At 27.3% G+C, this 16583-nt stretch overlaps 1 protein-coding gene across 1 annotated transcript in view; it reads right to left on the bottom strand.

Moving 5' to 3' along the window:
• LOC113796516 (uncharacterized) overlaps window positions 1–16583 on the bottom strand; it is a 46656-nt gene that overhangs the window by 19461 nt on the left and 10612 nt on the right. Inside the window, exons 2-6 of the mRNA XM_075820077.1 lie at window positions 12915–15435; window positions 12626–12781; window positions 10083–10309; window positions 9447–9933; window positions 7577–7896 (exon numbers count right to left, since the gene is read on the bottom strand). Of these exons, the coding sequence (XP_075676192.1) occupies window positions 7577–7896; window positions 9447–9933; window positions 10083–10309; window positions 12626–12781; window positions 12915–13420 (1696 nt within the window). The 5' untranslated portion in view covers window positions 13421–15435. The remainder of the gene's footprint in view (window positions 1–7576; window positions 7897–9446; window positions 9934–10082; window positions 10310–12625; window positions 12782–12914; window positions 15436–16583) is intronic.

Below are 16583 nucleotides of genomic sequence, written 5' to 3'. Positions count from 1 at the left end.
TGAACATAAAGCGTTGAAAAATGCAAAAAAAAACCAAAAAACAAAAAAAAAAATTCCATACGTCGACGTCAACAACAGCCCCTTTGTGTGTTTGTTTGCTTCATTCTGGTGAATAATCGAATCGAATCGAGAAAACAAAATCAATTCAACATATAATAATAACCGCTAATAATAACCGTACGGTTATTATTTTAAAAATCATATACATCGATAACGAAAACAACAATGATTAAATTGAAAACTGACAAAAAAATTTGAAAAAAAAATTTGTTGTTGTTGTTGTTGAATAATTGTTGTTTAAAGATTGAACACACCAAAAATATATTTATGATTTTCCAATTCAAAAGCATTTATTTATTGATTTTCATTTTTGGTCCACACCAAATTCAATGGAAGAAAGAAACGAAAGAATTTTTTTGAATTAAATAAATAAATGGATGAATGATTCCAATGAAATTGCGAAAGGAATTAACCAACAAAATGGCCAAAGCAAATAAAAGAAAAGTAAAGGAAGAAAAATGAATGAATGGATTCAATTGATTCAAACGATAATTTGTTTGAAATGAGTTTTACAAAAAAAAAAAAATTTTGAAACGAATGAAAAGAAGAAAAGAAATTCTTTTCTTTGGAAAATTTTCCAAAGAAACAACAACAGCGATTTCTCCTTACCAAATAGTTCCTAACCTTATGGTTTTTCTTCTATGGCCAAACTAGCTATGAATAAAAAGAATACCACAAAAGAATAATTTGTCTCATCATTTTTGTTTTATTTAAATTGTGTTCATTTTGGGTAAAAAAATTCTTTTTCATTGTGTTCTTCGGACCCATCATCAAAGGGAAAATTGTTTTTGAAAAAAAATTTCCATCATCATCGTCTTTACCCCATTACTTATCATCATCATTATTTTGAATATCTATTCATATTTTCATTCATTTATTCATCCATTTTGATTGTGTGTTCCGGTTTTTCTTTCTTCTTCTATTCATCGGTGTTCCCCATCATCATCATCATCATCATCATCATCATCATCATCATCATCATCATAATCATTATTATCATCAACAACAACAACATTTTTTTGTTTTGTTTGGCTTATAATTTCAACAAATTTGGTCGTTTTTTTTCTGTTTTGGTTATTATTTATTTTGGTCGACGTTCTTCTTGTTGTTGTTTATGTGAATGGTTTCATGGTATACATGGTTATTGTTGTAATAATTTTTTTCTTATCTTCTCTCGCTCTCTGAGCCTAGCTCACTCTTTTTCATTGGAATTCCGGACAACCATCAAACCGATGATATAAATGTCGACAACAACAACAACAACAATGAATGAATATGGAGAGAATAATGGCAATTCTGTCTGTGTGTGTGGTGTGTTCATATAGTAGGTATTCGAGAGAAAAATAATCAACATCATTTTCATATATTATACACACGTAAAAAATAGAATTTATGATCAAAAAGAATGAAACAAAACAAACAAACTAAACAAGCAAAGAAAACAAGCAAAAACAAAAAAAAAAAATTCATAAATGTTTCTCATGCTGATTTGGTTGATTATAGCCAGTTAATAGTAGTCAGTAGAAGTTGGTTAAAATTTCTTCTATCTACTTTATTATTCATTTATTTCTGCATGTGATCATCATAATTAAACAACCAAAAACAAAATACAAAACCAAGCAAAAATCCTGATACATTAAATGATTTATTCAATCAAATGTAATCGATTGATGTTGATAAATAAGATATCTGGATATTCAGCCATAAAATGATAATGATATAATAGATTTATTATTGTATATGATTCGAATGGAAAAAACCGAAACAAAAACCAAAAAAATTCTGTTGTTGTTGTTGTTATATAAAGCTATCAATCAATTGAATCAATTTTGGTTTTTGGTTGTTGACCAAACAACAAACATTTTGAGCAACACAAAAATCTTATTATATTCTATCTATGATTTATTTCCAAATGATTATTCTAATAGTTGTGTGGCTCAAACAACAAAATTCTTGTTTTGTTTTTTGTCTTTGTCAAGTAGATGGCAAAGAGAAACTTGAAGAATTTTTTTTGCTCCATAATCAATCATACTGATTATTATTTAAAAATAGATATAATCGATGATGATGATGACAAAGATAATCAATATATTAAACAATACTTATTGAAATGAAATTGTATCATCATCATCATCGATTATCGATCTTTTGATTCTAGTTTTGTTCAATTTCTTTGATCTTTTTTTTTTTTTTTTTGATCAGAAATCTATCGATCTAACCATTTTTTTCTGGATTTCTTCTTATTCTGCTCAAATTCAATTCATATCTTGCTGAGAAATTAGTGAATAACAATCAGAGAAAAGAACGACAAAAAAAATTGTCTTTTTTCAAATGAAAAAATATATGATGAAAACACAATGATTAGCTATAGGTGTTTATTTCTTTCATTCTTTCTTTCTTTTTTTCACTTTCTCAAATCATTGTTTTATTCACATTGAAATTCACATATTTCGAAATCATTCATTTCATTACATTTCATTTCGTTTCATTTATTTCCTCGCTTGATCATTAAAATATCCAAAAACAAATGAAGTGAAATAATAATAATAATATAAAAAAGATGGCAAAATTATTCTATGAACCAGAAATTATTTGAACAAATAGCTAAGGAGCGAGAAGAAGAAGGAAAAAACGAATAATAATCGAATGGTAAGAGTAAAAAACAACAAACGTATAGAATCAATTATATTATGAAGTTGAGTTGAATGAGTAAAAAAAAATTGACAGAATATGAATGACAACTAACTAATATACATGACATACACACACACACACAGAGAACAGTGCAGAACTTATAACTCCCCAAAGAAATCCTGTAGATACTAGAGAGAATATTCTTGACATAAAAAGTGTTAATTCGATAACGAATTACACAAAAAAAATATTGCAAACAACAAGAAGAAAAACTGAACAACAACAACAACGACAAAAACAGTAGTTTGCAATAGGAAAAGACAAAAAAAAGAAGAAAATATTAACACCCAAATCAATTTTAATTCTTTGTTTGTTTGTTTGAAAAGAAAAATGCTAATCGCTATTCTGTAAAAGTATTTATGAAAAAAGAGGAAATAGGATAACCGAAGAGAGAGAGAGAGAGAGAAGAAATACCCGATTCCTATTTTCCTATTTTCATATATTTTTTTTCGTTGAAACACATATTGATAACACATAAAAATCATTCGATTCATAAAATATCAAATATTATTGTTGTTGTTGTTGTTGTTTTTATCGTTATACAAACAACAATTACTTATATACTTTAGAGTATTATTAAAAAAAACAACAACAACATCCAAAAAAGATTCGAGGTCAATTTCTTTGTACTAATCTTTTTTTCTTTATTTAACCATCCATCCATGATTCTGCTATGTGTTTTTTTGTTTTGTTTCTCTAACCAATTGTATTTTTATTGTAATGTGTGTGTGTGTGTGTGTGTCGATTGTTGGTAATATTTTTTGGCAACTAAAAAATAACCCTTGTTGTTATCAGTTAACAGCCATTCAACCGGATAAAATAAACATCAAAACATCAAAACAGAAAACCAAAAAAAATACAAAGAAAACCAAAAAATATTTGAAAAACTTGTATCAAGGAATAGAAAAAAAAAGAAGAAAGAATATAATGAGTTTAAGTGAAAAAAAAAATTCTTAATGCTTAAAATGATTGTGTGTAATATTTTTCTTTCATTTCTTCTTCCATTTCTTCTTCTTCTCAGCCATCAATTTTTATCCATCATCATCAAGTGTTGTATTCGCTGGCTTCATACATGTATATATGATTACCGTTTCAACAGCAACAGCAACAACAACAACAACAATGAAAATAAAATCCCTCGAGCATCATTTATCCCGGCTACTTGATAATGATGATGATGATGATATAATGTTGAAATCAAATAGAAATCAATTTCTATTGAATAAAGTGAACAAAGAAATCGATACAACAACAGCCAATAACATGAAAAAAAAATTTTACCAAAAAAAAAAAAAAAAAAAATCAATGTTTGATTTCGATTGACAATAATAATTATCGATATTTTTTTCTCTTGTTGTTGTTGTTGTAAACACAGGAATTGGATATCAAAACTTTTTTTTTTTTGCTTTTCATTTCATTTCAATATCACTAAATGAACAAAAGTTTATCAATTCAGGTGTGTTTTCAGATTTTTGTTGACTTTATCGAAATACGTTGGTTGTTTCTTTTTTTCCATTCACTTCGTATTCATTCATTTTTTTGGGGGGGGGGAATTTCTCTTATCAAGACATCCGTTGTTGTTGTTGTTTAACTATCATTTTATTTTGTGGTTTTCCAAACGCATTTATCTCTTTATACAGATTCAACAATTCACGTAAACGTTTCATTGATCAATAATGTATTTTTATTCAAATCAATTTTCTGTAGAAAATGTTTTGAAATCACGAATTATAATTGAATTAAATAACATATAGGTTAAATATCATATGTATACGTATTGAATGTTCAGAATTTGAATTTTGATCAATTTCTAATTGATAATGACTATGAATCTATCAAGAATGAAGAAAGCTTGGCGGGAAAAGAACTTGAAAAAAAAATCATTGGAAATTACCAACCAAAAACAGTATTGGCTAAAATTAATTAAGCTAAACTGAAAAGAATTTTTTCTTTTCAAAATCTAATTCTGTAAAGCAAAAAGAAAAATCTTTTGGATTTTTCTTTTTTTGTTTCTAATGTTTTTTTTACGCCAATCCAAAAAAGAAAGAAAGTTTTTCTTTTTCATCGTTTAATCGCATATTTTTTTTTATTTTCAACACGGAATCAAAAAAAAAGTGAAAGTCTTGAAGAAAGCAAGGAAAAGAAAAACGAAATAGAATCAAGTCAAACGATTCGAATTAATTTAATTAACTTTTTTTTGGCTCTCTCTCTCTCACTCTCTCTCTCTCCCTTTCACTCTTTTCAATTTCTATTGCCTGACAGGGAAAGTATTATTAAGGAAAAATATTATTACATTACATATATGAAATGAAATGAATGAAAAGCGAAAAGCTAAATGATTCGAAATGATCACTTGCATCACTGCGTGTGTGTGTGTGCGGGTATTTGTAAATTTCGATCGATATATGCCATACATCATCCATTATGTTATGTTGTTTTCAAATGCGTTAAAAAATACGGTTCAAATTATCGTTTTTTATTTTTGTCGAAAAGAATTAAAACAACATTTTTTGAATAATCATTTTTTGTTCAGTGAAAAAGAAGAATATTTCTTTCCATAAACATCAAATGACATTTTTAAACATTGAATGATTGAAAACAACAAGACTGGCTGACATTTAATGATTTACAGAAACACAAAAGCACACGAATTTAACGTTGATTTCTATTTTGGTTTTCTATCTGTCTGTCTGTCTGTCTTTTTTTTTGTTTTGTTTTATTTGTTACCCATACAATTTAGTTTAGTTTTTTTTTATTATTAACTAATGAATTGTAACAAATTTCTGTTTCATTTGATAACACAAAATAATGACACAGGACAACAACAGGAAAACATTCTATAAACATTGAAAATGATAAGAAGAAGAAGAAGAAGAAGAGAATAGAGATGCTAAAATAAATCTGTTTCATTCAGCAAAAAAAAACTAATCGATATCCGGCGAAAGAAGCTTTTTTCTCTTCTTCTCTGGTGTTTATCATCCGTTTGCGAAAAAAAAAGAAACAGAGTTAAAAAAAATGATGATGATTAACCAAGTAATCAATGTGATTAACTAACTTACTAAAAAAATAATTTAACAAAACTACAATATTACAGACTGGATAGATAGATAGATTCTGAAGAAATTTGACGGGAAAGAAAAAAATGTTTCCGAAATCCCAGAATAGAAATCTTTTTTTTTCAAAACAAAATCGTAAATTATCATTTTACTATGTTTCTCATCAAAAAAAAAACAAAAAAAACAATATTTATTAATGACTTTCAAAAGGAAAGATAGTTGAAAGTACAGAATTAGATTCATAAAATACTACTACTACTAAATCTTGATAGTGATAGTTTCAGCAAAAATCCATAAGCAAGTTATTATTGTTTTTTCATTTCATTTCTTGTCAATTGCATATCGATATCGACATTCATTCATTCATTCATTTATTGACATTTATAATGATAATAATGTTCACTTTTTTCTCCATCTCTATCTCTCTTCAGCTCTTCGATTATATATATCCACATCAATTGATGATGATATTTTGGTTAGTAATAATATTTATATCGATACGATATTTATGAGCAGTACGAAAATTTTTTCTTATAAGCGGCCATTTATATCCAACATCGAACAGTTAACACACAAGCACACACTAATACAGGAATATTTTTGGTTGCACCAAAAAAAAACAAAAAATTTTCTTCTTCGTTCTTTCTTTCTTCCATCATTCGGTAATGATTGTTGTAAAATATAAAATATAAAATATAAATATACTTACCGTACTTTAAAATTTTACTTTTATTATTTAGACCATATCTATAATAATAATAATAATAAAATGTACACCATTATATAAAGAATTTATGGATTCTTTGAATTTATATTGAAAATTTTTTCTTTTCTTCATTCTCTATAGATCGATTCTCTTAAATCTCCATCATCAACATGATGATGATGATGATGATCATCATTATTTGACAGTGACTGTGTGTTTGTGTGTGTGTGTGAAAAAAAACTTCAATGATTTCCAGTGAATATAAGCAACTGAAAGCAAAATTCTGGATATAATCTTTTCTTTTTTTTTCTGGATATCCAACGTGAAAAAAAAATCATTACTGTTCTATGAATGAGTGGAAAAAAGGAGTGGAAGATATTTTTAAAGCATCTATAAGGTGATTGTGAAGATGAAAAACAAAAACCAAAAAAAAATCGATTTTAAATAACACGGAAAATAAATAAGATGGTCAATCATTTTGTCAATAGATAACCATAATTGATTGAAAAAAAGGTGATTGTTTTTTAAAAAACTTGGTGAAAAAACAAATTTTTTATCGAAATTTGATGCCCGAAAGCTTCATTAGTAATTTGTTTGTTACAAATATTTGAATGTCTGCTGACATTGTCTCACAGTATTTGTATAACAGATTCAAAAACATTCAATCAATCGAATAGAAAATTTATCGATCGTTTGAACTACATTGTTTGAAGAAATTGAATATATGAAACAAAAAAACTGGAAAAATCGATTAATCCAATCGATATTAAATGTACATGTTTTTGTGTGTGTGTGTTTCCATTTTTTAAAACAGAAAACACATTACGCCAAAATCGCGCATTTACTTAAATTGACAATCATCATCATCAGATGATCATCGGAAACATAACCAAAAAAAGCAATTTTTGTTCATTCGGATTCGTTATTTAAATGATAAAAATATTTTTTTTTATCTTTTCAGTTGATTAGCTAAAATGCTTTAATTAGCTTAAATAGTCAGGAATTGATATGATAGAAAAAAACAGATTTAATTAATTAATTAATTCTGTAGTTAACTTACCAGTTAACCATGGATATGGAATACCGGATGCATATGATGAACCAAATGGAAAATAATTCATTAAAGGTGGTGTAAATGGTAATAATGATAATGTTCCTGAATGTATTAACGATGTAACTGGTATAAATGAATATTCAGCTTTAAAACCTTTGGCTGATTGTTGTTGCGGTGTATTTGGTGGTGAAATAAATTCAACATATAATTGATTAGTTGATGATAATATTTCTAAAAAGGCAATTTGGCCACAAATCTGTTGTATAAGATCTGCGTTTGAATCAATACCATCATATATTTGTATCACATCATTATTCGATATGCAACTAATTGATTTTTGAAAACAAAAAAAAAAATATGGAAAAAGAAAATTTTTTTAAAAGATTTTTTATTTATTTAAAACGCCATCTTTTGATTATTTGACAAAAGAACTATTATTATTTTTTGGTAACATAGTAACCGCCATCTATTGACAATGATAATCAATTAAAAATTAGAAAAATAATTTCATTTTCATTATAATTTGTGCAATATAAAAGAGTCATTAACACATTCATTTGTCAAATTTTTTTCTGAATTGAATTGATCGATAATAATCTTGAAACAAAAAACAAAACAAAAAAAAACTACAAAAATCCAATAATGATGTGTAACATCATTGAAGAAGAGTTGAATGAATGTAAGCGGAAATATGATCTAGCCGAGAAAGCGAATTAAACTTAACTGACTGATGATAAAAATGAACATCATTGAAAATCAATTCAGAACAAAGAGAAGATTCAAATCATACGATAAATGAACTTCAATTTGAAAAATGGAAAAAAAATCTAGTCAAAAACGAAATTGAAATTTTTAAATTGAAACATCTTCATCAGCAACAAAAAAACAGAATGGAAAGGAAATGAAAATTATTTAGTTTCCGATTCTTTCTCTCTCTCTCTCTCTCTCTCTCTCTCTCTCTCTCTCTTGGTCTCATTCTCATTGAATCATTCGTTAATTAATTCATTTCATTTCATTATCTTTTTTTCGGTTTCTTTTCATTTTTCATTGTTTCTATTTTGAAATTGAAAATATTTTCAAAGAATTTCTTTTTTTTCGTTTGAATCATGATTGGATTTATAATGGATTCAAAGAAGCAAAGAAATAAAAAATCAATGCTAAATCAAAACAACAAAAACAACAAAAAACCGAAATAGAAAAGATATATAATCTTACTATTACCATGATTCACTGAAAGTTGTAGAGGAATAAGGAGGGAAGGAAAAAAAATAGATTGAAGTGGGTCAAATGATTAATTGTGGCCGACCAAGAATTAACGAACCAAAAATATATATATAAAAAACAACAACAACTAGAATATACAGAATTTCAGAATGCAACGAATGAAAGAAAAGAAGAAAAAAAAATGCAAACGAAAAAAACAAAAATTCAATCCAATAAGTAAGAAAAAAAACGAAAGTGCTAATATGAAAAGAGAGAGAGGGAGAGGGAGAGAGAATAAGTAAAAAAAAGTGTTAGGCAAAGATAAATTCCAAATCACATTTGTCTACCATAAGTGGTGTTGGTCGGTTAGTTTTTTGGTTGTTTTGGATGTTTGTTTGTTTGCCTAATAGCATCTATAATTTTATTTTCATAGTAATCATCCGATTAATCATCGAATCACCAACACGAAAATTGAAAATAAACTTTGAATTTACAAACATACATTTCTGATTCTACCATTTTTCTTTCAAGATACATTATTTTTTGAAACGAAATAAATCGAATCAAAAAAAAAAAATCAAAAAAACCAATTAGATTTCAATCGAATTTTCAATGTATCGTTTTTTTGGGGGGTGGGGGGATGAAAAATTTATTTATTTATAAAAAATCATACCTTTGATCATTACGTTGTAAGCTTACTTCAACAAATAATAAACGTATACGTTGATTTGGATCATTTGTTTGAAACCGATATGAACATTTTGTTTGTTTTGGATATGTTGATGGATATTGTGGTGAAAAAAAATATCCACGTTGTCCAACCCAATATTTTGTTTTATTATTATTATTATTATTATTATCGATTTTCTTCGATGATATCGATTGTTTCAAAGTTGTTGTTGATGATGATGATGGTAAATAATTTGTTTGAAATGTGAATAAATTTTTTTCCATTTTTCTTTTTTGTTCAATATCATCATCATCATCATCATCATTGAAATTAAAAATCAAACGATTTGATTCAATATTTGAAATACTATTTTGTTGTTGTTGTTGTTCAATCGAATGAGACATGGTTCTTGTTAGCTGTAATGATTCATGATCAAAACGATAATCACAGTTAGTATCCGAAATCAATTGGCCATCCGTACGAAACATAGCTAATAAATAGAATAGAATGGAGAAATTCAAATGCAATTCAAAAGAAAATTGAAATCAATATCATTTTATTTCAATGAAGAAGAAGAATATCGATAATCGATATACATTTTTTTTTGTTTGTTTGTTAAAATAAAGAATTTCAAATTACCTTTTTTAAGAAAACGAAATGTACCACGAAAACCAGTATTATTACCGGAACGCCAATCCGTATGAAATTCAAATATTAATATTGAATTTGAACTAAAATGTGTTTGTTCAATATCGGGAAATTTTCCACATAATAATGGTGGATTATATTTTGTTGTTTCATCAATACCATTATTATTATTATTATTTAGATGTAAAAATAATTTTACATAATCACCATGATCACAGCTATTAAATTGACAAACAAACAAACGAAAAAAAGCGAATTTAATAAAAATGGAAAAATTTAATAAATTTCAATTTTAAAAATTGAATTTTTTAAAGAAAAAATAAAGGTCATATTGCGTTGAACAGGAATTTAAACAAGAATTTTGAAGAAGAAAAAAATCTATTTCTACCTTGAAGGCAGAAATTGATTTTTTTTTTAATATTAGAAAAAAAAGTTATTCAACAACAACCAAAAAACATCATCATTCAAATATCGATGATTGTCAAGCATCAATTTTTTTGCTTTTTGCTTTTTGCTTTTTTGACATTGCAATTGTCATCATTCATTCGTTCGTTCATTCATTCATATTTCATCATTGTTCAATGGAACAAAATGCTGAAAAATATGAATCCATTGAATTCTAACGGTAACGGGGTATTGTCATTTTTTTGGCATTTTTTTCATTCATTCTTTCACTCTTTTTGTGTGTGTGTGTTAACAGGGTAGTCGTTTTTGTGAAACGAAAAAGTTCTATACATATCATTATTGCCTACTAGCTCTACTCTTCTTTCTCCATCATTTTTTTCGGTAAAATTGTTGTTTGTAATGTCAGGTTTGATGTTTTTCTTTTCTTCCAGTATTATCATTATCGTTATTCTCGTTTATCATCATCCATTGTAGTCATTCATTTTTCGTTGTTGTTGTTGTTGTTATTCTTGAAATGGAGAAAAAAAAATCATTTCAAAAAGCAAGTAAAGTAAAGTAGAAGAAAAATATTCAATGAACAGATTGATTCGTAAATCATTGATTTGACAACAACAACAACAACAACAACAATGATGATGATGATGAAAACAACAAAACGAATTTTCAATCAAAGAAAAAAAATAAAGGTTTTTCAATCAAAGAAATTTTTGATTGAAAAAAAAACATCAACAACATCGAATGACAATCGTTTAAAAATCGATGATATTCTTTTCTTTTTTCTTATCGTATGGTTTTCCAATTCCATCACATTCTTAGATTCTGTGCATGTGATAAGATTTTGAAAAGTTAAAAATCAAAAAAAGAAAGAATTCGTTGAAAAACATTTCAAAAAGTCAAGATTCAAAATTCAAGCATCTCAAACACACACACACACAATAAAAATAAAAGTATATGTTTAAATGAATTCAAGTTGGCAACAAAAAACCAAAGTGAATTTCAAAATCAAATGAAGAATAGGAATAAGAATCAGAATGGAATTCTGCTCAACAACAATGATGATGATGATGATTATTATTATTATTTTCGTTGATTTATATGTGAATAAGTCATTTATTTATTCATATACGCACACACACACAAATCGTCACAAATCAAATGAAATACGACGTTAAAGTATTAGGTTTTTTCTTTTTTGTTGAACCAATGAATAAAATGAATGAAACGAAACGAAAAAAAAACTACTTTTTTTCCGCTAAGGTTTTTAATACGAACCATCATTAACATTATCATTTGTTTGGGCAATTCACAATGTGAATCTTTTTCATTCATTCATTCATTCATTCATTCTGGCAGTATAGAGAATTTGCATTTAAATTTAATTTTCTATTTCTATAGCCACTGTTGTTGTTGTTGTTGTGTGTATGTGCGTTTTTTTCACTATTTTACAATTCTATTTTCACACAGAAACACACATGTTTCGAATTGAAAAAAATAATAATTTCAATTTTTGTGTTGTTGAAATAGATTCTATTTTGGAAATGGAAAAAAGAAAACTATTTACACACAAAATGCACGCACTTTTTACTTCAAGTGTGTATGTAAGTGATTTAAGGTGATTTGATCAATCTGACCAAGAGAATATTCTTTCTTAGTTTCATTTTCAAAAACAATTATTTAAGAAAAAAAGAAAAGAAAAATCAAACAGCTGTATACAGATAGAGAGAAAGAACAAGAATCGAAAAAGTTTTTAGATTGTCAGCATTGAGCCTTTATTTTATTTTATTTTTTTTTTGACTTTTTGATTATCGACTTTTGGAATGCTGTGTGTCAATGTTTGAAGTTTGTCGTTGTCGTTGTTTTTTTTTTTTTTTTTTGAGTGTGTGCCTTATTCTTTCTAATTTTCACATCAAAGATCACTTTGATCGATTGGACAGGCAAGTAGAAAAGCTAGTAAAGCTAGAGAGAGCAAAAGCGAACGAACGAAAAAAAAAACGAATCACATACGTGTTTGACATGAATGTTTGACATCCACGAGTATTAAACGAGTTAAATTTTTCATATTGTTTGCATCAGATCAATGTGTTTGTGCGGATGGGTGAAAAAAAAACAGAAAAAAACAGAATACTTACCCAAAATCAATATTATTTGAATTCGTTGTTGTTGTTGTTAATGGTATTTTTGTATCTGAACTTTTTTGTACATCAAATTCATCGAATGTAATTTCAACAATATGATCATTTTGAGCAATAAATGTATATAATAGACAATCAATATTATCTTCATATCTTGATTGTAAATATTGATAGATTTTGGGGGAGGGGAGAAGGAACAAAGATCAATAATCAATAATCGATAATAATTTTAATTTAATTTTGAAGGGGGGAGGAAAATCAATGAATATTGAAAAAAAACACTTACGGTATAGGCCAATCGGGTGATGTAAAAACACCATATTCTTTACCAAATGTATCATCATATATAATACAACGACATGATGGACGTATTGAAGCTTTAATTGGTGTTAACCATAATAACGTTAATATTAATAATAATATTAATGAATACCATATATCAAAATAATCGGTTGGAAATTTTATTATAAAATTTCGTTGTTGTTTATTGTTTATCATGGGCGTTGTATATATCGTTGTTAATAATGTTGATTTTTGTTGTTGTTGTTGTTGTTGTTGAGGCGTTGATGATCGTATTGTTTTATCATTATAATAATGATGATTATAATCAGTAAAAATCATTGTACAATAATAACTAAATGTGATTATTTGATAATCAATTTGATTGGTTGCTGTTGTTTTTGTTTTAGTTTTATTCGTTGATTGTAATTGTTGATTCGTATATAAATTATTATTATTATTATCATTTACCAGATTGATGCGGTTAATGGCTACAAGATATTTTTGTTCCATTTTTCCTTTCTTTTTTTGCTGTCGAATGTTTTATGGACTTTTTTCGTTGTTATAGTCGAGTTCATTCATTCCCTGACTTTTTTTTCAGAAAACAAAAAACAAAATTGTCAATGTGAATGATGACTTTTTTTTCCGGAATTTATTTATGTTTTTTATGTTGTTGTCTTGGTCGGTCGGTCGGTCGGTTTGGTTTGGTTTGGTTTGGTTTGGTTAGTTTTTACATTCAACTCCAAAAAAACATTGAAAAATAAAATCATTGTAATGTTTCATTGAAATAGAACAGAAATTTGTAATGAAAAAAATCCCAAAACAATTAAGGCAGCTAATTGTTGTCAAATCAATGTTGATGATGATGATGATGATAATGAATTCGGAATGTGTGTGTGTGGATGCTTCAACTGTTGTCAACTCGTAGAATTGTTTAGTTTCGTTTCGTTTCGTTGTTCCAGTCAATTTGATTCATTATAGAAAATGTTTTTCTATTGTTCCAATATAAATGTAAAGAATTTTTTATTTTACAGAATTGTACAATACAATGAACAACAAAAAAAAATTATAAAGAATTTTTTTTCCTTGGTTTTTGTTCAATGTTTGTAAAAATAAAATAACAGAATCAAGAAATGAATGAACGAATGAATGAATGAATGGCTATTGTGTTTTTTTTCCTTTTAAATTTCACTTCTTAATTTTATCAATTGAATTGAATTGATTTTGTTTTTGTTGTTGAAGCAAATTAAAAAAAACGAAATTTCAACTAAATTTCTGAATTCGTTTTTCCTCATCCGTTTAAAAAATTTGTTTTGATTTGGTTTGTGCGTGTACACTGGAAATTTGTTCAACATTGAATTTATTTTGTTTGCTTGTTGGTTGGTTGGTTGGTTTGTTTGTTTGTTATATTTTAAAGTTAATCATCAAACAAAACATTGAATGGATGGATGATAACGATCAAACAAAAAAAAATGTGAAATTTTCAAGAATTTTCAAAAAAACAAAACAAAAATTCATATTAAACAGACAAACAAACAAAAAAACAGTTGATTCAGCAAAGTTTTTCTTGTTTTGGTCCATTCCAATCACACTTGGAGTTTTTTTGTTTTTTTTCTTGATCTACAAATCTTTGATACTTTTTTTTTTTTTTGGTTTGTTTTCATATATATTATTCACCAGAATATATGAAAAAATGTTTTGACATTTATAATTTGCCGAAAGGAATCATCGCATAATCAACGTTGACATATTATACGTTAACGTTCTGTTATCGTTAACGTTTTGTTATCGTTATTATTATTGTTTTTTTTGTCAATGTTTATCGATATGTTTGGACATTTTTTTTGTTTTGTTTTTATTATTTTCTGGAGTGTGTGTGTGTGTGTGTGTGTCAGTGTATGTGAGGGATGCAAAAACAAAACAATTTTTTCCCAAAATATAGATCTAATCGAATCTATTTTTATAAGTGGTTATTGTTGTTGGCTTTGCTTGGATGTTGGCCTTTATTATTATTATGGTTGTTGTCGTTTTTCTCTTTTTGGTAATAATCATTGAGAATCAGTAGAACCTTTTTTTTGTGACAAACACAAGTCAATGTGACAAAGACAATTTTGATTTGATTCGTTGTTTGTCGTTGTTTGCTTGTCCTTGTGTTTGTGTTTGTATTGATTTTCAAGAATATTTTCTTTATTTTCAAATGAATATTATTATTTCATTTTTGTAAATAATCAGAAGAAAATGAACGAAATGAAAAACATACGAAATAAAACAACAGAACAGCAAGAAAAACAATATAGAAATTTGAAATGATTAAATTATCGTATCGTTTTATTCACGCGGATAACTTCTTTGTCGTCGTTGACTTTATATTAGATTTTCAATGTTTTCTTCTTCTTCTCTCTTTGATATTGGTGACTATTAACTTGTGAATGGTGATCGATATCGATTACGGCCGGATAATATCCGATTTTGTTTTGCTGTTTTGTTTTGTTTTGTTTTGAGGAAATTTGATTCTCGAATAAGTCTACCTACACAGATGATGAATAAATAAAAAAAAAATGAAAAAAAACGTAAATTAAAAATTAGATTAAATGAATATATATGAAAATGAAAATAATCTTGTAATTTGTTCGTCAGTATTGTTGTTGTTTATTCGATTGTAATTTTATAATCGTAATCGTCATTTTGTTTCTGTTATGAATTTTCAATTTTAAAATTCTAATTCAATTCTTTTGTTGTTGTTGTTGTTGTACATTAAAACAATGGAATTTGTTTTTTGCTCCAAATGATGAACATTGCAGATAAATGATGGATGATGATTATATGAAAACGAACCAAAACAGAAAATGATCGAATATTGATAGAAACGAGGAGAAGAACAACAAATAATGATGATGATCGAAAATGGGTCAATCGAAATTTTGATTGAAATTGCATGATTCCTTTGCTGCTGGCTGCTTCAATATTCATATCAAAATCAAGAGACCTTCCATAATAGAGTTTTGCTGTTACATAAGATACATTTGTAACATACTTTGAAAGTGAATCATTTCACTGTCTAGTTTTTGTATATAAGCATTTGTAAATACAAGTAATAAAAGGAGAGAGATGATCACCACACAACATACATATAACATTTGGTGACCCTTGTTTGATTTTGAACACGCGAAAAAAACTTTGTTTTTTTTCGTCACATCAGAAATTGGCGAAAAAAATCATCTTTATCGGCATCATCATTATTATTATCATCATAATTATCATCATTTGGCTATGGCAAATCTAAATGTCGCTCTCCTCATTAAACGAGTGGAGAATTTACAAATCATCGTCGAAAAATTAACGTTGCAATTGGCTGGTGGTAAAGGCCATGATCAACTCGACGACATTCACCCGAATTTCGGTCAACATCCAAACCCGGTGTGCGAGAAACATCCACAGCCGATGTCAAATCAACAGCAGCAGCAGCCGGTACATAGCCATCAACATCATCCACATCCGATGCCCGATCATCATCAACAGCTGCCGGTTTTCAATCATCATCAATTACCGATGCACGTCCAACATCAATCACCATTGCCCGTCCAGCAGCATTATCAACCGGCTCATGATCATCAACAGCGTCAAACGCTCAATTTTCATCATCCAGGTTTCGATCAACATCTCCACCAACACGGTG

Source organism: Dermatophagoides pteronyssinus, unplaced genomic scaffold (genome assembly GCF_027571235.1).
Source record: "Dermatophagoides pteronyssinus isolate colony J.1.1.1.1 unplaced genomic scaffold, Derpt_VIB-CSIC_2022.12 sq0005, whole genome shotgun sequence".
NCBI lineage: Eukaryota > Metazoa > Arthropoda > Arachnida > Sarcoptiformes > Pyroglyphidae > Dermatophagoides > Dermatophagoides pteronyssinus.
Note: the sequence above shows the minus strand (reverse complement) of the source record. Positions and strands in the feature narration are given on the sequence as shown.